We start from the raw sequence: 25,658 nt of genomic DNA, 5'->3' as shown, positions 1-25,658 counted from the left end.
ATGTCTGCATTTAAAGTGCAATGGAATAATCATCCTGTATGTGCAGTAACTTGACTAAAAACTGCTACAGTCAGAGAATACATCCTACCCCATTTCCAATGATGATTCCTACACGGACTCCTCTCCCACGCCTCATCCCCAATTTGCAAACCCAGCTCCTCCCATGCATTCTTCACAAAGTCAGATTTAGAATTCAAATACTCTGGAAAAACATTCACAAAACCAGAAACCAACTTGTTAGAGTTCGGGGAGCCCAGAAGGAGCTTAAAAATTGGTCCCCCCTTCTGGAAGAGATGGAAAGTTTAAAATACTCTGACGAACATAGTTTCTTATCTGTAAATATCGAAAAAATGTGACTCAGGGAGAGAGAACTTATTCTGCAATTGGGTAAATGAGACACCCAACACAGGGTTCTATTCCTGCATATAACAAACGTGATCCCACCTTGCACTGAACTTTATCGTGTTTACAAAATAAACTAGAGGGCATTCTTAGGCATATATGGGATGGAGACATTCAGACTTGATACCACATAAATAATAAAAAAAGATCAATATTTCTCACACCTGGTATTGTTTCACCTCTTGAGTCTTTGTGCAAGTCCATGTTTGTATCTCATCATGAAATCAAGTCGTCTCAAAACTTTACAGGTGTGAACGCCAAGTCTGAAGATTGTTCAAGAACTCATTCGAATTGTCATTGCAAGATTGTCCCTCAGTGTTTTTCAGTTTTTCTAATATGACAAATAGCAGGGTGTTTTTTTTTTTGTGAAAACATATTTAAGAGTTCAAAAATATGTGAAATAAACAAACAAACAAACAAATAAATAAATAAATAAATAAAAGCCCCATAAATATGTTTGTGTGTCAAAGCAAGAAAGGCAGAAATCATTTAGTTCATATAGTGAACTAGTTCACAGGTGAGGTGCTACCACACACTAACAGGCAAAATCTCCCATAGCTGTTCAACAAAAAAGACCTTAATGAGGGCAAACATTTGAAATTGTTACAAAAAAAATAAACTAAATCCAAAGTGCTTCAGTTACTGGAAATTCTTTCTTTGAGTGACGTGATCATGTCTGATATAGAAAATACTTTTGGTAGACTTGGTACATTTGGTAACTGTAAAGCCCAAATTGACTGATTCACACATACTTCATCTAATGATCCAGTGAGTCCTTCTGCCCTCAGAGGTTTGTGTCATGAGAGCAGTGGCTTTATCACTTGTCTCTGCTCGTTTACAGTCTTCAATTACTGCCTTCTTTATTGATTTTCAATCACTCACAGTCAGCTTTTCACAAGAAAATGCATTCGAGTATCATCTGCCTTTTATTAATACATTTAAACTCTAATGCTATTTAATGAGGAAATCTTTAAACCAGCATTTTGATTCAGATAGGTTTGTCAAACATAGTGATTTTATTGAGCTGAGTCAGCATTTTATTCAAAGTTCTTTGTGGCAAAACGCTTCGTTTCCACAAACTACGGTGTTCAAAAACTCCACCCAAGTCACTTGCAATTACTGGCATAGATGGAGAAGTATAAGTTGCTCCATTTTAATGGACTTGTGACTTCACACTTTTAGGACGATGTCCTAAAAAACCTTTATGACTTACAGCAATCTACTCCTAAAAAAAGTTGTGTTTGCCTTTGTGCAAACAGGACTCGGGATCATAGAATGAATACTTGTCCAAATTGTCAGGTCATAAACATAACAACACAGCAGCAACACATGCTGTGCTTCTCATCCGCACCCCACATTTGTATTAAACGTGACGTGGCGGATTCCTCTGTGCTTGTCATAAGCAAACAAATACAATGCCTGAGTGTATGTTGGACTAAGATAATAAATTTGTGAAGAGAGAAGGTGTTTGAGATGGTCTGATAAGAGCTACCTTTAAAAACACTCTGAGAAAGCCACGGAGAAAACCTTTGAGAGATGAACAGAGACATAATGTTGCCAGCTCTTCTGCTGCTGCTCCTGCCAGCCCCCAGCCCTGTTTTGGCCTGGATTGTAAGTGCCTTTACTTTTCTAATAAAGCATGCAGGCACAGTGATTAGTTATGTCTTTTGAATGTTTTTTTGTTTGTTTGTTTTTTTTTAATTTTAGCCAGTGGAGGACTGGGAGTCTGGAAATGTAACGGCATCAGTGAGTGAGTCAGGTCAGTGTGTTTGCCATGTTTTTCTGCCTGACACAACCTTCCCTGCTGACCGGGTTGAGCACATGCAAGAAGTCACTAAAGATCTGATGTTGGAAGTGGAAATCCAAATGAACAAGGTGCAGTAGGACTAAATAATTATGTGACATTTGAAAGCATATGCTGTAGTAAGACATTAACATTGCTTTTTTTCACCCTTCCAGATAGTGGGCTTTGAGGCTAAGCTGGCGGTCTACCTGCAGGACCTAACTGAGCTGACAATTAGAGTGAACATACTGGAAAGCAGTCCTGACAAATACATGAAACTGGACTTTGAGCTGCTCAGGATTGAGCTGAGAGAATTTGAGGCTCTGGTATCTCAGCTCAAAAACTCTCTCAACTCCTCCTCACCCATATTTGACAGCCTGTACACTGAGGTAAAAACTGCGTTTGAACTTACATGCAAATGACTTATTTTTAAGAGCACCTAATTTATGTGTCTGTCTTTCTGTGCTTTGTAGATCCACAACATGACCCTCATTGTGAACCAACTGGAGAGTTATGATGAGAGCAACCTGGCGGTGTTCCGCATTGAGCTGGCTAAGCTGCAGAAGAAGCTGGAGGACTGCCAGAAGGAGCAGGAGCTCATCAATCCAGATATTGGTAAGGCCACTGCCTTGGCTGGATTAACGCTGGTGTACGGTTTTGACATTACTAATAATTTTAAACATGCTTATTTTTCTCTTCAGGTAACTGCAATCACACGGGAATCTTGGCCCTCAGCAAGCCAATGGTGCTTCAGCTGAATGCTCATCTGACCCCAGGTTCCATTTATGGGGGCTGGGGAAAAGACTCCAAACCTCTTCGAGGTTCTGAGTCCATGTACTTCTTTGGTGCATACAGCTCCCCTTCAATCAGTGACTTTTACTTGTACTCTAACTATGATAAGCTGATTCTGAGGTCTGCATTCAAACACCATCGCACACCAAACGGGTGGGCAGGGCTTGGGAGCAATTTTATTGTTCACGGTAACAGCCTATACTATCAGCGCAACGCACCTCTCAGTATGGCCAAACTGAACCTGACCAGTTCCACATATGACTACAGAGTGATCTCAGCCGCTAGTTCGAAGTTCTCTTACAGTTACTCAGCCAGTCAGTTCTTAGACTTTGCAGCTGATGAAAATGGAATGTGGGTAATGTATGCTTCAGAGGCAAGCAAAGGGAAAATTGTCATTGCTAAGATAGAAGAAAAATCTTTTGGTGTTGAAGATCAGTGGAATACTGGTGTGTTTAAGGAGATGGTGGGTAATTCTTTCATGGCCTGTGGAGTTATGTATGCCACCAGGTCAGTGGATGTTGCCACAGAGGAGATCTACTACGCATTTGACACGAAGACCAAGGAGGAGAAACACCTCAGTATTCAGTTCCAGAAGTTCCAGGACAAATACACCAACCTGGACTACAACCCCACCGACCAGAAACTCTACATGTACAACAATGGCTATTATGTGTCCTATAATGTGAAATTTGACAAAGAATAATTTTATCTCTCGGTCATCTGCCGTATTGTGATCGATACGAGTCTTCTGTAATCTCTTATGCCCTGTGTTTTCTGTGATGCACTGGCTTTTGGCCATCTTTTCCTGAATAAAATTAAACTGAAGCATTCAAATAAAGTGAACAATTGTCTATGCACATAAATTATATCATTATGAAATTATGCCACACAAATTTAGCTTCAGATTTAAAATAGTTCTAGATAATCAAATGAAACAGGAAAAAATGCATGAATTTGATAAAACAATTCTTACTGTATTCAGATAAACATTTTTGCACACAAGTCCAATAGAAAAACATGAACCAAAATATGACAAATAGGGACACAGTGGTGCACATTTGTCCAGTGTTCACATGTTAAACAGGGGTTTAAATAACTGTGTGCTCTATCTGCGGCTGGGCATTAAGACTCACAATCAGAATTTAACATGCGCATAAAGTTGAGTATAAAATGTGATTTTTACTGCAGATTAATCACTTTAGCTTTCATTGATCAAAGTGAACTAATTGAGCAGTTCTTTCATGTAACTGGAGAGTTTACAGGAGTTGAAAGGAGATAATAAACTGTTTTAAACTGCAGCTGAAGATAAGCTGTTATCATGCGATGCAAATAAACATATACACACATTTCACAGAATTCATACAGGATTTATTTTCTGATACTAAAAACTCAAGTTTCTCACCATAAGTACTAAGATAAAGATTCGCCATAATCCTCTTTTAATTCTGTTTTTTTCATACATCAGATTAAATAAAGAAAACAAACAACAGGAACCCTGTCATGGACCTGTAGTAGTCCAAGGATAGTATGCATAATGCACACATGTGCACTAATCTCAAGGGTCAGTGATGCTGTTCTAATAAAATGTTTATGGCCATGAAATGATGTCACAGATAATAAGAGGAGTATTAGACTACAGATAACAGCAGCTGTCACATCTGAATACGTTAGAAGCTCTTCAAGCAAGAGCACAACTGCTTTGTCTTTAATGCTGCTCTTTCAATAAAACCGAAATACAAAAGACAACAACTGTGTACATGCCTGTAACTGTAAATGGCCTGTATTTATATAGCGCTTTTACTAGTCCCTTAGGACCCCAAAGCGCTTTACATATCCAGTCATCCACACACTGGTGATGGCAGCTACATTGTAGCCACAGCCACCCTGGGGCGCACTGACAGAGGCGAGGCTGCCGGACACTGGCACCACCGGGCCCTCTGACCACCACCAGTAGGCAACGGGTGAAGTGTCTTGCCCAAGGACACAACGACCGAGACCGTCCGAGCCGGGGCTCGAACCGGCAACCTTCTGATTACAAGGCGAACTCCCAACTCCTGAGCCACGATCGCCGTGGGAAACGATATCAATGTCACAAGGCCAGATACTTTGAAGTTCTACTACCTATGACACTGAGGGAAGTGAGAATCATCTTACAGATATTTCAGGAGAAATTTGTCAGCTTGCATACAATCCCACTAATCAGACGATCTACAAACACAGTGACATCATGGTTCCTATCATGAAACATTCAACACCCGGATATCTTCTTGGTCTCCTGTATTGTGATTGTCATAAATGTTGTCTTACATTGTGCTAAAATCAAAGTTTATCATTCAACTGGGTTATTTTGCTTCAGTTTGAATTAAAACAAAATAAAAATTTGATTTGATTTAATTGTGGATGGGTTAAAAAAAAAACCTCTGTGGTGACTAATACCCCTCCCCTTTTGGATAAGGTTACAGCATTTGATCTTATGCCCCTCTTTCTCCCCCTTCTTCCAGGGACATGCTGGAGTTTCCTCCCACTTCCGTAACCCAATCCCTCCCTTGGGTGGGTGAGGGGGTGGGGGAGGACTTGCCTTTGTGCTCTGGTTGGAGCGTGGCTCCATCTGGTACCAAGTACCCACCAAAACCCAGCAGCTTATCAATTCTAAACAGGAGGAACCTTTCATTAACTGTACATGGTCGACATTAAAAAAATAAAATAATCGATTGTTGTATAAAATGAATAATTTTAAATGCGATTTGTCTGGAGAAATCTGAGGAAAATCCATTATTTTTAATTAAATAAATAAATAAATCTGGGCTGAAAATAGCCTTCAGTCAGTCAACACAAATACAGCACTGTCTCTTTAAATCCTCTAGCATCTGTCAGGATGACAGGGGGGAAGTGGTCTCTGTGTGTGGAATGGTACCCTAAAGTGACATCATGCTCAGCCAATCAGCAGCCTCGCCTGAGCTCTCTCCTCCTGTCCTGCTTGTGGGATGATGTGTTCTGGTTGCTAAAGACACGGGCTGCTGCTGCTGCTGATGCTGCTGGGGCGGAGGGTCCAGGCCATGCTCGCCTTGCATCAGGTACACAGCGTGCATTTGTGCGGGTTACACGTGTTTTCTGTGGTGTTAGTGCACTTATGTATCATGATACACTGCTAGCTTACTGGCTATGAGGTGAATGTTGTGAAGATGATGGATTATAATGGAGGAGACTGCAGATGGGTCTGTGTGGCTCACACTTCTCAGATGATGACGCCTCCACGGCTGGATGGGGTGTGTATGGCTCTGATGTTTCAGTGTAGACTGAACTGGAGGGGGGATATAGGATTTTCATATATAGAAGGTTTTCTTTTGAGCCATAGCCTCCGCATGCAGCCTGATAATTCATTCATTTAATGTTATAAATGGCATACTAAAAATTTAATCAAGCCTCTTGTTAGCACATACTTTTGCTCCTTGGAAGTGATCACTGTCATGTGATTTGTGCGAGTCGATTACCCCAGTTTTTATAGCATGTACAGTTGGGAGTCCTTGTGTCTACACCTTTTTCAGGCAAGCCTTTGCGTATTTATCATATTTTAAGGAAAAAACATTGCATTTATGAGACATACAGCTATGAGCCTCAGTGCTCTGAGTCATCTCTCTGTCATCTTGGACATTTTCTGCTCTGCTTCTTTCCATTCATCACAAATAGAAGAGCAAAGCCTGCACTCACTTCCTGTTCTGTTCTAACTCTTTGCTTGTGCTCGCTCAGATGATCATGCCTTTCTGCAGAGACCCACGTTTTGGAGTCACTGGGAGCAGACACGCTCTGATTCCAGTGATCGAGGGCAGAGATGAGCCCTGCTGTTGATAAGACTGAAGAGCAAAGGTAATCTGAACGGTTGTGTTGTTTTAATATCATTTTAAAAGCCTCACAGCAGCAGTGTGATTAACATACCCAAGTTTTATATTCAGTTTCTGTTTCTGTGATTAGGCAGTTTGCTCATATCTCAACTATATTTAAATATAGTTCCATTTATTTAAGAGTAATGTCTAACTTTCCCTGCTATGCACAGGCCCAGCTGGACCTTGACGGGTCCAAAAGAAGAAGTGATGGCAAAAAGAGATTACTTGGTGGAGGCGGCCAAGCAGATCCGCATGGCACTGGACAGTGAGGTGAATGAGGACTATGAGGCAGCTTTCAGTTACTACAAGAACGGCGTGGACCTGCTGCTAAATGGGGTTCAATGTAAGTGGAAAATATCTGGTCTCTTTTCTGCGTGACAGAGTGAATAGGGAACATGGAAATGCATGTTTGCACAAGACATGTGATGGGAAGATGTGAACGAGTATAAAAACAGGAAGTCATAAACCAAAGGTTAAGCACAGATTTGCTTGCTGGCCAAATATTTTAGGTGTGTGCTGCTGTTTTATAGATCAATGGTACTTTGTGGCATTTAATATATTCCCAAAGCCAAGGTTTTACCCACTTTTACTGGTGTGAGACTGAGTTTAATTGTTTTGCAGTGGATCCGAACAAGGATCGTCGGGAGGCTGTGAAGAGGAAAACAACCCAGTATTTGAAGAGAGCAGAAGAAATCTTTATAACACATCTACAGGATAACCTGGGGAAAGGGAGCTCTCATTTAGGGGTAAGACAATCATCCTTTGCTGCTTTTAAGAGAAGAAAAAAAGGCATCTTGTTTGTTGATCTGTATGCAGGGTTGTAACATATTGTAGCTCAGCAGTCCTTGCTTGTACTCTTCTCAAAGGACAAAACATTTAGTGCCTACTATCACAAACCAAGTTTCAAATTCTTACTTGAGATCCGGTTGATTTCTGTGTCATCAGGGCTACAGCAGTCTGAGGTTCCGTCCAATCAGACACCTGAGTTCACCCGTGGAGGATCTGGAGATGTGTAAGGTTGTGGGTGTGGCTGACAAGGTATGAAAGACTTTTGTTTTAATTTTGATTTTTATTGTTTCTTTTGCCTTTTTGCACTCCTTGTAGCACACAGTGAAAGTGTCAATGATCAACTGCGCTCCAACCTTGAAACTTGCTGTAATAATTTACCCGCTTTTATGTGGAAGGCTAAAGGTGTTATTTCTCATTCTTAAGGTCCTAATTGTGCAAAGTATGGTCAACAAGGAGACATTTGTGGTAAAGGTGAGTGTGCGCTCTATAGTAGCCAGTTGATCAACAAAATTATACCTATAAAAACACATCCATTGGCCAACACGTGTCCACAGATAGTTGAGATGATTTGAGGGGGAGGGTGGCTGTCTAGCAGCAACACCGTTGTTGTATTCTGTTGCAGGCTAGTCGATGCTGATTGTCTCCCAGAGTATCACTCCACATTAATCAAGGCTAAGAGCTCTCACCCTTTTAGCCAGTGCTAGTGCACCTCATATTTCAGTGTACAGATAGACATTGCAGCAGACAGGCACTTGGACCTACAGGGTCAATGCAAGCAGTGGTTAATCTACGCCTGAATGAGTAATAATGCACCTGCGTCTTTCTCATCTAGAAAATGCTAATTTATATATAACTATATGAGTCATGCTCATTATGTTCCAGAGCCTGGTTAAGTCTAGCTGGGAGAGCAGGGACCAGCCAACCATCATTCCTCAAGGGGTGCCATACATGGTTAAGCTGCTAAGATATTACGTCAGTGAGGATGCTGTGTATCTGCATTTGGAGCATGTCAAAGGTGAGCGTTTAACCACTGCTCTCACTGCTGCTGGAACAATGTGGATGGATTTTTGGTAACAGTAATGGAGTGTAATATAGAGGGTTTTTTTCTTTTGTTTTGTTTGTTTTTTGCATTGCTCCTTCTCTGTAGGTGGGAGGCTTTTCTCCAAGCTGCATAAACTGAGGAACGAGAAGGCCAAGGAACACCCAGAATGCTTCGCTTCTCGCCATCATAACACCAAGCTGAAGACCAGCCGGACCTCACCTGCAATCAGCGCAGACTACCAGCAGAGCAGAAGTGCAGCGGTGATTCCTGAGAAACTAAACGACGAAAGCCCCGACGCAGACTTCCCTACCTCGTGGGATGAGACGCAGCAGCGACTGGAGAGCTGCGGGACTCACTCCTACATCGAAGAGACGGGTTGTCTGCAGAACACACGCTCGGCGGCGTCTTTTTACACCAAGCTTGATCGGCTCACTCTGCTGTCTGGCCCGACGAGGACACAGGTCAAAACTCACATCCATCCACCAGCTCCTAGTTTGTGTTTGCACTCCAGCGAAACTCAGGAAAAGCCAGCTCTTCCTCTCTCCTGCGCTCGTGTCAGTCAAGCTCTCGACGTCATGTCGGAGCTCCATAAAAAGAAACCTGGAATGGGGCTGATAGAGTGCAGCTCCGAATTCGAAGTGGCTTGGAAAGCTGCGGATCCAGTGCACAACTGTGAGAAAACAAACCCCTATGCACTGACTGACGCTGATTTATCCCTAGAACGAACTGCACCTCATACGAATCTGGACTCGTTTATTAAAGCAGGGTCACAAAACGGTGAAAATGTTTTGAGTTCTAGTCCTGCCATCTTGCATCTTCCTCTTCATTGCCAAACCCAGATCCATGGCAGGGCTTCATGGGATATGAATGGCTCTCCCCAGGGATCTGTTTTAGGTGTAAACTCAGCAGAATTAAACACAAAGCAGGAACGCAGCAGTCCCACTGTGGAAGAAAGAAATGGAATGGTAGTTATCAGAAGTACAGACAGAGTAGTATTTTCTGACCACAGAGATACACAGATCACCTCGGACAGTTCTTGGCCTTCCTCAGCTTCACTCTGCCTCAGTGTTACAGAAAAAAAGCACATGTTTTCCAGGGTTCCTTTGGCTTTTTCAGGGCTCAGTAATAAAGGGGAAGCCTGCTCAAGTGAGGCAAAAGAAGGAGTAGAGGAAGCCCGTGAGCTGCTAAGCCCTGGAGAGAAGCGTGCACCTACAACAAAGGGATCATCTGTAGGCTGGTTCTCCTCTGGCCCTCATGATGCCCTGCCCAACAGGAAGCGAGAGGATGTGGATGGTTTTATAAAACCAGAAAGACCAGATGGTGAAAGAGAAGACCAGATCATAGAGGTGGATGGGTGGTGCCATCTGCCTCGGTTCCCTATCAAGTCACCCGGGGCTGCAGATAAGGCCATGCAGACCTGTTGGGGGCTTCCTGAGAATGAAGTGCGCATCTGGGGGGCACAGATCTTGTTGGCCTTGGAGAGTTTGCATCAGCAAGGCATCCTGTGTCGGGATCTTAACCCTAGAAATGTTCTGCTCACTAGCAACGGTAAGGCTATCAAATCTAGCAACTGTCAAAGACCACATGATAAAAAACCCAATTTGTGCTGTATTTGAGTTTAATTTGCTATAATGTTTTCACAGGAAAGGTGTGTTTGACGTTCTTCAGCCAGTGGAGTGAGGTTCAGTCAGAGATCAGCTCCAAATCCATGGAACAGATGTACTGTGCTCCCGGTAAGACTTCACTCTAAGCTGGCACCCTTGCTTACTCCTTAGCATAAACTGCCACCTAGTGGCAATGTCCATTTGGTCCACTTTGTCCTGAACAAGAAGTTGGGTACTTCATGGTAAGTGGAGAGGTCTCTATATATCACTTTTCTACTCTTCTTATACAAAACACCTTCACACAAGGACATTTTTCTACATCTAAGTGCTCTCTGTCTACCATTCACACTGTGATCCAGCATCAGGACAAACTTAGAGGTTCAGTGTCGTGCCCAAAAATACTTTGCCACACAGCCTGGAGCAGCCAGGGATCAAACCACCAACGTTCCAATTAGGCAGTTGGCCACTCTATTGGCTGAGCCACATTCACTCAGCTGTAGAGCCTTTTAAATTCATCTCAACCAACTCGACACATTGCAAGTGAATATAAAGCGATAACAAGAAACACACCTTCAGGAAACATCAGTGATACCTGAACTCAGCTCAGCTTGATGTTTGTTGACAGAAATTGGCGGAGTGTCCCGGATCACAGAGTCTTGCGATTGGTGGAGTCTTGGGGCTTTGCTGTTCGAACTTCTTACAGGAATGGTAAGCTAAACGCTCTCCAAGCATATTAATAATGTAATAGTCTGCAACTTTTGAATTTTGTAAGTTTTGTACCATCCCTGCAAAATATTGGTTCTGACTCTCCCGCAGCCTTTGTGGCAGCTCCACCCAGCAGGAATCCACTCCCACACTCAGCTGCTCATCCCCGACCACCTGAGCACCGCGGCCGCTTCTCTGCTTACCGAGGTTAGAGTTAAGGGTTGAAAGATCTGCAAGGCTTTTGTTATAAAGAGTGTATTCAAAAAGTTTTAAACTGTGTTTCTACTCATTTTCACTTACAGTTGCTCCAGTTCGATGCTGGTTATCGCCTTGGCTCTGGAGGTGGGGGTGTAAGTGACATCAAATGTCATCCCTTCTTCAATGGAGTTTCCTGGAAGGCTCTGAGCTGCTAGCAGGAGATGATCCCTGTGTGTTACACTGGACTTGAAACACTGGGCTGAATCCGAGCATCCTAACGTGGCCCTAACAGTTGTAGCACCGCATACTGGTTTCATTTGAATTTTGTGCTTCCCAAAGAAATATGACAAAATAAAAACTGAAACAAAAATGGTGAACTGTCACATGGACAGTGAAACAAGATGGATTATTTTAAACCCTTGAGATGTAACTTAATATATATTTGATGTAATTTTGATAGTTTTACAAGTTCAGTATCACCGTGCATGAAAACCGATGCCAACTAAACCTAACATGTGACAATTGAAAAAATTACTAATTTTGGACTACTTGATGTAGAAAAACAATAATGAAGAATGAATAAATAGGCAATAAATTGTTACATCTTCTTTGAACATCCCTTCCTGTTATAAAGCCTTTGTCATTTTGGGTTATCATTCATAAATAGGCCATTACTACGTCCAAAGATTGGCACAATTTTAAGTTTTGGTTTATTCAAATGAATTTTAAACTTTTTCAAATATGATTACATATAAAGTAGCCATTTGTGAAGTGGGACTCCCCAAAAGATATGCAGGGCTCATAACCAGGGACCCAAAACACCAGCAAATACTTGCATAATACCTAAAATATATCATTTTGAACATGCATTCTCATACTAAACTAGATCCTAAAGTATCATATCATGAAATGATTACATCTCTTGATAGTGACACATGAAAATATGAAAAGTGTAGATTCATTAGGGTGTGGACTGGGCTACAGTGCAAAACACTTTTTAAAGACAGAGAAGGGTTTTTATTGTGCTTTCAAGTTCACTCCATAGCTGTGGACCTCCACAGACCACTCTGAAACTTACATTTAAGTTGACAGTTCCTTCCCTTCAGGAGTTGTGTTTCCTTGTTGTACATTCGGATATATTCACAAAGTCTGTCACTGAGTCTTAAGGCTCCACAATTTTAAAACAACAGTAATACTATCAGGGATACATTAAACCTATTGAGATTAGATTTGCAGCAGTATGACTCAAAATGTACAGGTATTGACATGGATACCTACACTCTCTGATCACTTTGTTGGGTAAGCCTGTTAAAACTGCACATTAGCCCAAACATTAAACCGATAAGCCAATCACGTGGCAGCAATTCAGTGCTTTTAGGCATGAAGACGTGGTCAAGTTCAAACCAAGCATCAGAATGGGAAAATAAAGGTGGGTTAAGTGACTTTGAACATGGTGCAGTTATTGGTGACACGGGGGCTAGTTTGAGTATCCACAGTGGCCTCCACAGTTACCAGATCTCAGTCCAATAGATCACATTTATGATGTAGTGGAATGAAAGACTTGTGTCATGGGTGTGCAGCCAATGAATATGCAGCAGCCCTGTGATGTTATCGTGGCAGTATGGACCAAAGTCTCTGGGAAATGTTTCCAGCATCTTGCTGAATCTATGTCATGGGGAATTAAGCCAGTTCTTAAGTTGAAAGGTGGTTCAACCCATTCTTAGCAAGTTGTACCTAATAAAGTGGCCAGTGAGTGTATGTTCAGAAACTAGGATAAACAAGTTATTTACAACAGATGGTATCGCCCCCACATGAGTCACATGAAGTGCAACTTGATCTCAAATGGGTCAGAAATTTAAAACTACTCTGCATTTTTCCTCTAGCCGGTGCCTTTAGGGGTCAACACAGCAGCTCATTCTCTTCTGTCACACAAGTCCTTCTCATGTGCTCCTCCACTGCATCAATGAATCTTCTCTCTGGTCTCTCCTCCTACTGCCTGGCAGCTCCAACTTCAAAATCCTTTGCCAACATCTCCCACTTTCTTTTAGTAGAATTACAACTGGATTCTTAAAAAGTTCACATTAAATCAACAAAACACATTAAGAGCTTGAGATGTCTTCAGAAAAATAACTGCAGTTATTCAGGATTCTTTCTGCCTGGATACATGCATACATTTTGCATGTCCACAGTCCAAGATGGCAGCAGCATGTCTCCTTGTTGAATGTCTGCTTTGAATTTTTGGGGTATTTTTTTGTTTTTTTACTATCTTAAATGGATTTTAGTTTTTTCTAACAAGCTTTTTATTGATTGTCATTTTAACTGACTTTTTTTGTTTTTGAATTTTATTTATTTTATTTTATTTGTATTCTTTCACTTATGTGTGATGTTGCTGCCTGTGTTTGAATAATTTCTGTAACTGTGAGACATCTGCTGCTGCCCATCTTGGCCAGGTCTCCCTTGAAAAAGAGGTTTTTAATCTCAATGGGATCTTCCTGGTTAAATAAAGGTTAATAAAATAAAAAATACACAATGTGCCATTACAAAGGAACACTACTGTCATAACTCAAAGCAGTGTGTCAGCATGGCGCTTTGGCCTACAGACCTTTGTGCGTACTAAGGCAGGTCACGGGTAATTTGTAAGTAAGGCCGCCTTCAAGCTAACAATGAATCAGACATCTGGCATTTCTGACCAAAACCTATGCAAAGCAATCGGTTCTGAAGCACTTGCAGCCATGTTTTCTGGTGTAAATTGCAGTGGACATTTCAAACATTTTTCTCTCTGCAACCATCCACTGGGCTGGATTACATCCCATATTTTTGTCATTCATGTTACAAAGCAACATATCCACCCCTCATTTGAAACACGTCAATCAGCTACTTTCTAAGCCATCTATTCCTTGTGGTTAATCTGGAAGGAATAAAACAAACCCAGACAAGGACTACAGTCGAGTAATTCAGCTTTTATTGTTTAAAATGGTTTTTTTTCTTAAATAGTTTTTCTTACACAGCAAAACGAGACAGTTTTTCTTTTATTCTGAGCAGGTGGCGTAAATTCTCTGAGGACTTCATCACTTTGGAGATTTTAGAACAGCTTTTCTTGGTTTCTAGCCCAATATGTGCTCTTTGTTTTTCTCTCTGCTAAAACAATAAAATTAATCTATGGAGTTTTAACTGTGTCTGCCATTCGTCTCACAATAAGTTGAAAATCTTTCAGTCCTATGTAGAAAACGACATATGGCGCACATCAGTATGACAATTTTCTTTCTTTTTTTGATCTATAGACCAGCACCAGAAACCCCAGACCCCAACAATTCTCCACAGCAGCACAAAACCCTTTATCACTGCTAGTTTTGCAAATGTCCATTGCACAACCCAAGTGTTGTCTTCTTTTTTTCCCCCTGTAGTTAACCAATACAACAACACATTACAAAATTACATGTAGTAATGTTCGTCAGATGAGTACAGCCACTATTTGTGTGGGTGGTTTGTTTGTTTGGGCCTGGAGTTCACAGAGGTTTACATGTCAAGGAGCAGCACCCTGGGGTCCTCCACCACGGACTTGATCTTGCGCAGGAAAGTGACAGCCTCTCTTCCATCAATCAGCCGATGATCGTACGTCAGGGCAACATACATCATTGGACGGATTTCCACCTACAAGACACAACCAAACGATAATGATGAAGAAAGTGAAGACTTAACTTAACTTACTTGATAATATTGTACATAAAAATTCGTTTAATAAAAAAGAGAGAGGAGTCATAATGATATACACTGATCAGGTACAGCATTATGACCAATCACAGGTGACGTGAATAACACTGATTATCTCTTCAGCATGGCACCTGTTAAGGTGTGATATATTAGTGAGCAAGTAAACATTGTGTCCTCAAAGTTGATGTGTTAGAAGCAGGAAAATTGTGATGCCTTGACAACACAGAATCTCCAAAACTGCAGCTCTGGTGGGGTATCCCCGGTCTGCAGTGGTCACTATCAATCAAAAGTGATACAAGGAGGGAATAGTGGTGAATCAGCGATCAGGGTCATGGGCTGCCAAGTCTCACTGATGCACATGAGAAACGAAGGCTGGCCTGTTTGGGCAGACGAGCTGTCTGTGTAGGTTCTCAGTCATCCAGGTCATGGTAAGCGCTTAAAGAAGTTCAGCAAACTTCTTTTTAACTTTTTAAAATGAAAAACCAAAAGCCAGAGAGGCCCAGGTACTAAACCCTAGTGGGGGTCGTCTCTTAGGAGGTGGTTGTTGACCCACTATAAATCATGTGAGCCAAAGTGTTAAAAAAAGGTGTGGGTTATACCACCGAAGGTTTCAGGTGAAACCACTATCAGACCTTGCCCCACCCCATCATGTGGCCTATTGAGGTCACCTAACGCAAGATGTGAATGGGGTTTGAGGACCGTGGGAAGGGATCTCAAGAGCACACTTTAGATGGCTGGCAGTTGGTGTTGTTACCCACCACCTCTTTTCAGTGACAGCCATTTACAGTGGACGTAGATGGCGTCTTTTACCGAATGTGTCTTCTCGGGTCCAAAATGTGAACAGCGGCATCCTCGAGAGTAGGGCTGCACGATTTTGCATAAAATGAGAATCACGATTTTTTGGCTTAGAATTGAGATCACGATTCTCTCACGATTTTTTTCTCCAATATAAATATTTATTGCACTTATTAACTGCACATCAACTTCGTAACAGTTGAGACTGAACATAAAAACTGTCACTTTCTCGTCATCCCTGACGTGCTCTCCGTTGGTTTTCCCTGCTAATTTTAGCATCACACAGCACAGCTTCTGCATCACGTGGTATAAGGCTCCGCCCTTGTCATTTGTTGAGCAGGAAGAGTGAGCGCTTGTTTTCATGCAGATTACATCCCGGATCAAAAAGCGGTACAATCGTCGTCTTTTTGAAATGAGATCGCACATAAGTATGAATCGAGATCGCGATTTTCTAACGATTAATCGTGCAGTCCTACTCTAGAGCGACCTTTACTCTTTTTGACGTTGAGCTTGTTGCAATCGCAGTTTGTTGAATATGGGGCTGCATAGCTGGAGACCATCAAGGTGCCCATGCTGACCTCTGTTAACAACATAAGAGCGCCAACAGTGGGCATGTGACCCTCAGAACTGGACCACAGAGCAATGGAAAAAGGTGGCCTGGTTGCTTATCCTGTGAAAACACCTGACAACAGCATGCACTATGGGAACTGGCAGAGGCAGTGTGATGCTTTGGGCAATTTTCTGCTGGAAACCTTGGGTCCTGTCATACATGTGGATGTTACTTTGACACATTCCACCTATCTAAACATTGCTCCAGACCATGTTCAGCCTTTCATTGAAACAGTCATCCCTGATGGCTGCGGCCTGTTTCAGCAGGATAACGCACCCTGCCACGGAGCAAAAATGGATTCCCCAGATCTCAAGTCAATCGTGCATGTGTGAGACATCCTGGACAAACAAGTCAGACCCATGGAGGCCCCATCTGACAACTTACAGGACTTAAAGTTGCTGATATCTAGGTGCCAGACACTTTGGAGAAGGGTATAGTGGAGTCCATGCCTCAAAGGATGAGGGCTGTTCTGGCAGCAAAAGGGGTGCCAACACAAAATTAGGCAGGTGGTCATAATGTTATGCCCGATCAGTGTCACTCTACTGTACATGTGAAAAAAAACAAAAAACAAAACAAAACAATGGACAGTCTTCATAATGTGAATCATTCCTATTTCCCACTTTTCTAATGTATTTACATTCTCATATTTGTATGTTTCAAAACTATATTTGAGTTTTGGCAGTAAAACACCAAAAACATTTATAAATGTTATAAATGTAGAACAGGTGGGATCCTTTTTCCAACTTAAGGTTTCAGGTTTCTGAGCATCACCATCTCAGTCGATCTCAGCTGGACCCACAACACAAATGCCCTGGTAAAGGCGGACCAGCAGCAGCTGCACTTCCTCCTTGTCCTGAGGAAGAATAACCTGGACCAGAAGCTGCTGCTGGCCCTCTACTATTCCTCAGTGGCTCTCCTGCTGGCTGGGTGTTTGGTAAGCAGGGGGCACGACTGAGAACAGGAAGTCTGTACAAAGGGTAATTAAACCCCCCCCCCAGGCCACTCTATACTCAGACCGTGGAGCACCATATTATTCAGCAGATAACTACTGACACAATGTGTATGCACTACAGTGATTTTTATGTACCGGTATATAAAAAAAAACTATTGTTTGTACATATTAAGTTAAATGTGAAGTTTCTCCCCAGACAAGTTGGAGACCAATGCATGTTAGTGAGATATGTGCACAAAGGTTAAACCTGATTCATAAATAAACCAAGCTGTACCCTTTCAAAGAGATTTATCAGCACATTTTCATTAAATAGTGATTCTGTCATGCATGATTCTTTTTAATAATGAGAGCACAAACCTTTCCACCGACTGCAACGGGTCTGTCAAAGATGCCATGCATGCCTAATATAGCAGACTGCGGTGGGTTGATTATAGGGGTGCCGAACAGAGACCCAAACACGCCACCATTGCTGATGGTGAAAGTTCCTCCATCCATGTCCTCGACAGCCAGCTCATTCTTACGGGCCTAAGAACGCATCATTTATATAATGAGGAAACGCATGGATAGAAACTCTTTACCAACAAGGATTTAAGTAAGTAAGTAAAATTTATTTATATAGCGCTTTTCACAGATAAAAATCACAAAGTGCTTTACAACACAGAAAATGGGAATATAAAAACAATATAACAGTAAATAAAACAATGTAAAACAATAAAACTTTAGAAAAGAAACAGAAAAAAGGAACAAACTATAACAAAATTTTTAATGTTTCACAATCTTACCTTTTCTCCCAACAAATTGATGGCATTCTCGATATCAGCAAAGTTCATTCCCTCGACATTTCGTATTACAGGAACCACCAAACCCTGAAAGAAAAAGTCACGTGAGTCAGATTTCAGAAACGAGCCATCAAGCACTCACAATGAGCTCGACCATAAAATTCACTTGTCTTACCTTTGGTGTAGCCACAGCCACACTGATATCAACATAGTCCCTGTACACAATCTCTTTGGTTGTGTCATCAATTACTGGAAACACAAAACAAGAAAGACTTACTGAAAATCTACATGCAGATTTAAATTATGAATCTCCACTACTACATGCAACCAAAAGTTCCCTTTCTTATGTACCATTTTCACTTACATGCAAGTAAAAACTCATGGCAAGAAAAACCCACAGACAATTATAGATAGGGCAGAAATATAGACCACCCATGTTTCACTGAGGTCTATCTAAATAGGTCAGGGTGGTCTAGGAGCAGTAAATAAGTTAGAGTCGGTTTTGTGGTTGGGCAATGAAAGATACTGAAACTTAAATCTTTTTCTTCACCGCACATACTTGCTATGACTTGATACCAAACATGCAAAGCAGTGGTGCGAAACTGATACCACCAAGTAAGGGTTCTCATTCTTTTGAGGTTGATCTATACCGGCATTAACAGCAGGTTGGTCAGAAAGAGCGTAGGCAGCAGCCTTCACAAATGCAGACATGAAGCCCAACTTCATGTTATGCTTTTTCAGGAAAGCATCTTTGTAAGTCTTCCTCATCTCTGTGATGTTGCTGTGGAAAAAAACAAAAAAATCATCAACTTGGGGATTAAGCAGAGTTCAAGCCTACAGACACTGGATTTGATGGAATCCAAAAAAGGAAGGAATTCTAACTGGTGCAGTCTAACAAGATCTCAGTATTTGAATATATATATTCACATTAAATATGAATGAAAAGATGTAAAATATTTATAAAAAACTTGATTTCTTTAAAAACAAAAAGGTGGTGCATAACCAAAAATATAATGTAATGGCCATATATATATATATATATTCTACTTAGAAATGCCATCATTTCTATGGTATTACAATCCCTGATTGACTTGATTAGTAGTAGTTTTAGTTTTTTTAGTAGTTTTATTTTTTTAAGTTAATGGTTTTCTGAGGATTTCACTAGTATTTCTTAGCAGACAATCCATGACTCATGCTAGTAAGGCACGAAATTATTCCTGCTGACTAATTTACAAAGTGATAAAAAAAGAAGAAAAACACTACCTGACTAGTCTAACAGTAAAAACAAACTCCAAACTTGAGCACATTTAAAAGGAACATGAATAAACATTGTCTGTACAAATTTAGCATAAGATTTTAAAGGCCATTTAAACGACATGGTTTTATACAATATAATTTAAATAGCTAGCTTGTTTAGTGTGGCTCATGTTGGCCATTCTAGCACCAGCAGAGTTATGAATTTTGAAGGATAGCGTCTACGTGTCTGTGCAGACCACGTTTGAGGATTCTTCTGGTTAAGTGGTTATAGCTCAGTTAACGCTGACAGAGTTCAGTTAGTAGATCAAAATACTGCAGAACTACTCTGGTTGTCTTGGTCTAACTTGACTGTGTCTAAATTCCTGAGACACAGAGAGAGCTGTGCCAGGCAGCATCTTTGAACCAATGGTTAGCAAGCTTTGAGCTACAATTTAATAAAGTATGACAACCTATTTCTCATGCTGACAAACAAGAGCAGCGTTTAATTGTCCGTTGTGCAAGTTTCTACTACAAAGTAGAGCTGGGCGATAGAACGATAACGATATGTATCGCGATATAACTTTTACTCGATAGAGAAATTAAGCTATCGCGATAGACCTCGCCGCTCTTGTCCTCTTAAAAAAAAAAAAAAAAAAAAAAAAAGGTCAGCCGATCCAAATTCAGTAGCGCAGAGCTGAACCAATCACAGCCGCAGCGTCACGTCGCGTGACTTGCTACGCACAGCACAAGTGCCAAGCCGCACGTGTGTTTGTTTGGGAAGCAGCCAGCGGGTAATGGAGGAAATGAGCGTGACCGAAGAGAAAACAGATGATGGTTCCAATGCCGGAGAGATTGTCGAACGGAAGAGCCAAAGAAGTTCCGTAGTGTGAAGGTATTTCGGCTATTTCAAGTCTGACAAAAAACAGAGTAGCGTGCACTGTAAATTGTGCTGAAAGCAAGTCTGGAAATACAATAAACTGGTGCATGCGTCACACTGTGCGCCACGTTATTGTTTCGGTGAAATGAATTTCTACAATACTGTTACTGTTAATTCTACTCTCTGCAGTGTTTAAATGCTTACATATACACACAGTTACTGTCTGTCCACACATACGACTCGGTTCTGCTTCTATGCCGCAGCTTTGTTTACTTTTTCCCACCGAGGCTTCTAGACTTCTGATTGGCCAACATTTCTGCACGGTTAGGAATCTAGCGCCACCTGCTGCTTTGGCATGTTCATAGCAGCGTTTTCCTTCATTTCTGCCTTTATGTGTGGACGGGATTATTTTTTAAAACGAAAACAGAAAATCTCAGTTTTCAAAAATACCCGTGTACGTGTGGACGTAGCCTCAGTCTCTGACTGGAAGCGCTAATTCGTCATTCGGCTTTTGTCAGACTAAAGTAACTGTTAAAACTGTTTGAAAAGCTAAGCTATACAACAAGGAGAGATTGAGAATTTCCTTTTAGTTCTCAGTTTATTTGATATTGACAAAAGTTAGTCAGTTTTGTCTGTTCTTCTGTAAAACAAACTAAGATTTCTTTTTAGAATTAATATTTTGTTTCTAAGTGGAATTGACAATTTAGTCTGTTTCATTTGTTCTATTTTGAAACTTAAACGCTTTAGCGGCTGCCTTTTGTGTAGTTTGCAATATTTGCCTTTATTTATCTGAAAAAGTCTCATGTTCCTTAAGTACATCTACCCTGTTGAACTTATTATGGGAAATAAATATTTAAAAACAAGCTGCTGATTATTTCACATTTTACTTGTGAGCAACGGCACATTTAAATCTTACAAATATAGTTATTTGGCTTATATCGTGATAGATATCGTTATCGCCTGAAATGAAAAAAACATATCGTGATATGAAAAAATCTCATATCGCCCAGCTCTACTACAAAGTGCACCACTATTGTATTTATTTAAGAGTTTTAAATACTGTATCTTCTGAAGTTTAACACATGGCTTTTTGATGGCTATAAAAGAATGTTGGCTCTGATAGTAGTGAAAAAAAAAAGAAAAAAGCTTTGGGCCTGCTAATTGTTTCACTATTGGTCATTTTTCCTCTTGTATCTCTTAATTGTTTGTTTTCCTGTATCTAACCCTGTTGAAGCTCTAGGGTTTCGCCGCTAACGTAATTAGCCCCTCCCAAGACACAGACTCTCCGAGAAAGGAGAGAAGAAGCGATAAAAATCTTCACTTTCTAGAGCCTGTAAATCTTATTGGGCTGTCATAAAAGCCCATATCGGTTGAGGCAGCTCTTCCACTCAGAGCGCAGGTCTCTGTGGGCCCCTGCAGATGCTCCAGCCTCCTGTTCTGACTAGCTCCTTCGGCTCCAGATGAGCCCTAGCCTGGGAAGTCTTCCTCCAGACCATCGATGTCAATCTAATTAGGATACATAGAAAACCCTGAATAGCTGAAAGCTGACACCACACATTTGCGGGGAAAAGAAATCCTCAAAGTGTCCTCTTCAGCACAGGGGGCAAGTGCAGACAATAACATTTCCTTGTAAATTAATAAAACCTGTTTTAACAATTCTTATCTTTGTTTTAGATGGAATTACGACCAAATATTTACATTCCAGTGTTTAAGAGGATATTGGGTTTCAAAAAGCTTTTCCTGCTGGACAGATTCCAATCTATAACCATTTGTGAAAGTGTTGCTTTGGCTTTTAACGGTGATACAGTATGTATACTACATACACAAAATACCACAAACAAATACACGTTTGCACAGTTGCAGAGTTTGGCTCATAAACTTTGCAAAGTCTGTCGTTTTTTTCTTTAGAAATTTCCATTTGTGTGTGTTCATGTAACAAGGAACACTTCACATTGATTATCTAAAATAGCACAGAGCGTTTAATAATGTAGGTCAGTTAATTTCGAATTTCCTACCTCATGTCGACCTCATTAAACGTAGTCAACATAGCGCAGGTGTTTTGGGCTTCCTTCAGTCTCTGGGCAATTCTCAGTCTCATGCGGTTCATCTTAACCTAAAAAAAACACAAATACACACAGAATTATGTTGCATATTTTTCATCTCTACACTACTTCAAATCAAACAACTCTGAAATTTTCAAATACACCTAAATGTCATGTTTTGCACTTTACCCTGCTCTCTGTCCTGGCTGCTTTGGCCCCTCCCTCTGCTTGTGCCACTGGTGCAGTTGGAGCAGGGGTGGGCTTGATGGCTGAAACTGTGAGAATTGATGAGGCAAAAGGACATCAGTATACAGTCTACAACTGCTGAAAGAGCACCAAACAACGTTTAATCAAGTAAGCTGGAGGTCAAGAACGCAGCTGTCAAGCAAAACAGTTCTCACATGACACAGACCGTCTGTCTGATGGCAACTAACCTGGTTTGCTGTCCAGAGCATGTGCTGGCACAGGTGGCACAGGGGGCATGGCTGTGGGAATTGGGCCCACGGATGAAGGGGGAGGGGGTGGAGGGGCAGCAGAAGGCGGTGGAGGGGCTGCAGCAGCTGGAGCTTCGGCTTTTGGAGTTTCTGCAGCTTTAGGAGCACCAGCTAAAAGATGGAGATATGAACAGTTATGACAACCCAGTCTTTAGAGTGTGTTTAATCAATAAAAAAAAATTTTTTTTACAAAAATCCACAGACCTCCTTTTCGAAGCTTAAAAAGTGGAGTTCCTCCTTCAACCTTCCCTCCATCTGGGACCAAAAGCTCCTCGATCACTCCAGAGGCAGGAGAGGGAACCTGCACTGATGTCTAATAACATGGAAAAGCAGTAAAAATGCTTAAAATATATAAAGAAATACACAAAGTTCCAGGATATTAACCCAATATCACACAGTCTACCTTTGCGAGGTGAACCGTGCCAAATTAAAACATGTGAAATTAAGAATTAATGTATTTAAAAACCACCTTTTGATTGCAATCTTACATTTTTGTATTGAATAGGTAAATACAAAACAGATTGTAAAGTTAGGAAATATATCCTAGCCCTCAAAGTCCAACAACCACCAGCAGTAAAAAAACATATTGAATTAGTTTAACATTTATTTAGTTTTACCTTATCGGTCTCAATTTCACACACCACCTCATCCTCAGAGACAGTGTCTCCAACAGCTGTAAGGAGAAAACATTGTAACAATCTTGCCAATGTCTATAGTAGAAACAATGAGTTTATGTTTAGGAATTAAAAGCATTACCTTTCTCCCACCTCACATCCCCCTCTGTGACAGATTCCGCAAATGCCGGGGTCTTAACTGTGACAACTTCATCTCCTGAAGGGCAAAGACGAGTAAAAGGACATTCATTTCAATGTATTGTGAAAGTGCTTTAGTGACAGTTAGACAAGAGTAAAAATGAAACATTAAAATATGTTAATGCTGAGGCGCCAGTTTAGATCACTGGGTTGACCAGATAACCTATAAGCCCAAGTTTCGACTTCCCTTGAAGACATTTACTGCGCGTCTTCCCCCGTTTTCTGTCCACAGCTCCCCTGTCCACTGTTCTAATATGTTAAATGCTAAACAGCCCTCACAAAATCAAGTTAATACTTACTGTAGGCTACAGATGTTCTGAAGTACTGAATTTGGAAGACACTGGATTGGGGATTATGTTTTCTAAACATAAAAGGGAGGAAGAAAAAAAAAACAATCAGACAAGAAACATATGCATGAAGCATGCAGTGTTTATTGAATAATTAAAAAAAAAAAGTAAAGAGACACTGATAAATGGAATTTATATTAAACTTTACCAGCTAAGAATAGAATAACACTCAGCTCATTATCACATATTTCTTGTAAAAGTGTCCTCATATTCTGACTGTAGCTCAGACAGTCTCTAGAGAGTGTATGCACTTACACATTGTTGCTGTTGATGATGACAGAGTTGCTAGCTGACAGAGCTGTTCGAGGAATGACAAGATAACCATGTAAAGAACTTCTCTAGAGAAGGGATGAACATGTTTGACCAGTAAGTATACATACCTGCTGCAGCCCGACGAGCTAACACATTATTCCCCTGTAAAAAGACAAAGTCAATCATTACAAAACATCTGCAACCTTTGGAAATGCACAAATATCCACCATCAAGTTAAACAGTACCCACAGTTTTAATTTTAAATAAATTGTTTTGGAGAAAGCTGGCGGTCAAAAGTCACTTCCACACACTGACGTAAGATGACCTTTGACATGATCAATAAAATGAAGTGAACGACAGCTGGACCGAGTGTTCAGCATGGGGATTCTTGGCTGCATTAACGCTTAATTATTTACTACTAATCCCACTAACAACCTGACAGTCTATATTAACTGGACCTGTCTTGATTAACTGAAAGTTTTTTAACATAGCCACAGAAAGCTACACTACCAGACTCTTACTTTTCTGACATGACCTCGGAAAAATGACAGCTAGCTATGTTATCCATACAATTAGCTTACAGCTAGCATATTCTGTGGAAATCATTTTTAATGATTTTGCATGAACATAGATCAACTACTCTCTGCCTAAACCACAAGCCTCCTACACGTATGTCAAAAGGCAAAATCAAACACATCCAGAAGGTACGGTTTCCAACTTTAAGCTGCAGCAAGTACTTGTGAGCGGAAGTGTCATACTGTCCTTGGCTTACAATGTTACGGCCTCTCCTTGGCCTATAGCAACTAGCCGGCTAATGCTAACGTTAGCTCTGGTAGAGATGAACGGAAGAGATTGCCGCAGGATACAATTCCCTTGTGAATGGCAAAGACAACATACCTGGCGGATGGCAGAGAGGGATCGGCCAAAATTCCTGGTGAGACACCGGGAATGGGAAAACATGGTACGTGTGTGTGTGTGACAGCAGCCCGTCAGCGGAAGGGAAACTCCGGTCACACAGACCAGCTAAGCTAGGCACGCGAAACAACTGAGGAAGTACTATGGGATAAACCAACTGCTCCTACTGGAGGGGGAGTAGGGGAGTCCATACTGCCCCCCCGAGCCTTTACTCCCCCAACTGTGTACGCACAGTACACCCATGAATACACCCGCAGGCAGCCAACAAGTATCAACGTAAACGCGGAAATAGTAATATAGAACTGAATAAATTAAGGTAAGGTACAGATAATTTAGGGTTTCACCTGACAAAGCTTATCTTGGTGAGCTTTAAAAAAACGTAATGAGATAATTATTTTTTTGGTTAAATATTTAAATCTGTAGTTAACCTAAAATATTAAACTTTTTCACTGTTCTTCTCCTGTTTTCTTCTTTATCCTCAAGATTTTAACGACGTTTAGATTTAAAGACAAATGTGGTAATTTATTTAGTAAAAATAAAAAATTAAGAGGTTGAGGCTTATGTTCATTTATAAAGGCCTGCATCATGTTTGACATCTATTTGCCACAGTTTTAGTTTACTTGTAACAGATTCACCGTCG

At 41.0% G+C, this 25,658-nt stretch overlaps 3 protein-coding genes across 4 annotated transcripts; 2 read left to right on the top strand and 1 right to left on the bottom strand.

Moving 5' to 3' along the window:
* The first annotated feature begins 1,837 nt into the window (after positions 1 to 1,837).
* olfm4.2 (olfactomedin 4, tandem duplicate 2) lies at positions 1,838 to 3,805 on the top strand. Its single transcript, XM_085441791.1, has 5 exons — positions 1,838 to 2,013; positions 2,110 to 2,277; positions 2,362 to 2,574; positions 2,659 to 2,800; positions 2,887 to 3,805. Exons 1-5 carry the CDS (start codon positions 1,939 to 1,941, stop codon positions 3,678 to 3,680), a joined length of 1,392 nt encoding a protein of 463 aa, XP_085297917.1. The 5' UTR covers positions 1,838 to 1,938; the 3' UTR covers positions 3,681 to 3,805.
* A 2,166-nt stretch (positions 3,806 to 5,971) lies between these two features.
* On the top strand, positions 5,972 to 11,815 carry rps6kl1 (ribosomal protein S6 kinase-like 1). 2 transcript variants are annotated; one of them, XM_085442090.1, is made up of 12 exons: positions 5,972 to 6,051; positions 6,725 to 6,841; positions 7,029 to 7,201; positions 7,480 to 7,604; positions 7,804 to 7,896; positions 8,071 to 8,118; positions 8,530 to 8,662; positions 8,795 to 10,237; positions 10,333 to 10,422; positions 10,919 to 11,001; positions 11,110 to 11,205; positions 11,301 to 11,815. In XM_085442090.1, exons 2-12 carry the CDS (start codon positions 6,807 to 6,809, stop codon positions 11,409 to 11,411), a joined length of 2,430 nt encoding a protein of 809 aa, XP_085298216.1. In that variant the 5' UTR covers positions 5,972 to 6,051; positions 6,725 to 6,806; the 3' UTR covers positions 11,412 to 11,815. The 2 variants fall into 2 exon arrangements, with proteins under 2 accessions (XP_085298216.1, XP_085298217.1); XM_085442091.1 differs by lacking the exon at positions 5,972 to 6,051 and adding an exon at positions 6,068 to 6,243.
* Positions 11,816 to 14,136: 2,321 nt separating this feature from the next.
* On the bottom strand, positions 14,137 to 25,159 carry dlst (dihydrolipoamide S-succinyltransferase). The gene is made up of 15 exons (XM_085441191.1): positions 25,001 to 25,159; positions 24,232 to 24,265; positions 24,107 to 24,149; positions 23,804 to 23,865; positions 23,449 to 23,523; positions 23,310 to 23,365; positions 22,897 to 23,005; positions 22,633 to 22,803; positions 22,388 to 22,473; positions 22,172 to 22,269; positions 18,694 to 18,824; positions 18,219 to 18,292; positions 18,047 to 18,130; positions 17,622 to 17,789; positions 14,137 to 14,847 (listed from the first exon to the last, which is right to left on the bottom strand). The coding sequence occupies exons 1-15, from the start codon at positions 25,061 to 25,063 to the stop codon at positions 14,713 to 14,715; spliced, it is 1,389 nt and encodes a 462-aa protein (XP_085297317.1). The 5' UTR covers positions 25,064 to 25,159; the 3' UTR covers positions 14,137 to 14,712.
* Positions 25,160 to 25,658: the final 499 nt, after the last annotated feature.

This window comes from Copadichromis virginalis, linkage group LG19, assembly GCF_057382275.1.
Source record: "Copadichromis virginalis isolate Kocher_CV1m ecotype Utaka linkage group LG19, C_Virginalis_male_GT1.1, whole genome shotgun sequence".
NCBI classification, from domain to species: Eukaryota; Metazoa; Chordata; class Actinopteri; order Cichliformes; family Cichlidae; genus Copadichromis; species Copadichromis virginalis.
This window is presented reverse-complemented; position numbering and strand designations above follow the sequence as displayed.

Coding starts and splice junctions, on each gene's coding strand:
- rps6kl1 (XM_085442090.1), top strand. CDS start 6,807: ATGAGCCCTGCTGTTGATAAGACTGAAGAGCAAAG. Junction 7,897..8,070: donor TTGTGGGTGTGGCTGACAAG/GTATGAAAGACT, acceptor CTCATTCTTAAG/GTCCTAATTGTGCAAAGTAT. Junction 8,119..8,529: donor AGGAGACATTTGTGGTAAAG/GTGAGTGTGCGC, acceptor ATTATGTTCCAG/AGCCTGGTTAAGTCTAGCTG.
- olfm4.2 (XM_085441791.1), top strand. CDS start 1,939: ATGAACAGAGACATAATGTTGCCAGCTCTTCTGCTGCTGCTCCTGCCA. Junction 2,014..2,109: donor GCCCTGTTTTGGCCTGGATT/GTAAGTGCCTTT, acceptor TTTTAATTTTAG/CCAGTGGAGGACTGGGAGTC. Junction 2,575..2,658: donor TTGACAGCCTGTACACTGAG/GTAAAAACTGCG, acceptor TGTGCTTTGTAG/ATCCACAACATGACCCTCAT.
- dlst (XM_085441191.1), bottom strand. CDS start 25,063: ATGTTTTCCCATTCCCGGTGTCTCACCAGGAATTTTGGCCGATCCCTC. Junction 18,293..18,693: donor CCAACCTGCTGTTAATGCCG/GTATAGATCAAC, acceptor TTGTGTTTCCAG/TAATTGATGACACAACCAAA. Junction 17,790..18,046: donor TCAATTTGTTGGGAGAAAAG/GTAAGATTGTGA, acceptor ATGCGTTCTTAG/GCCCGTAAGAATGAGCTGGC.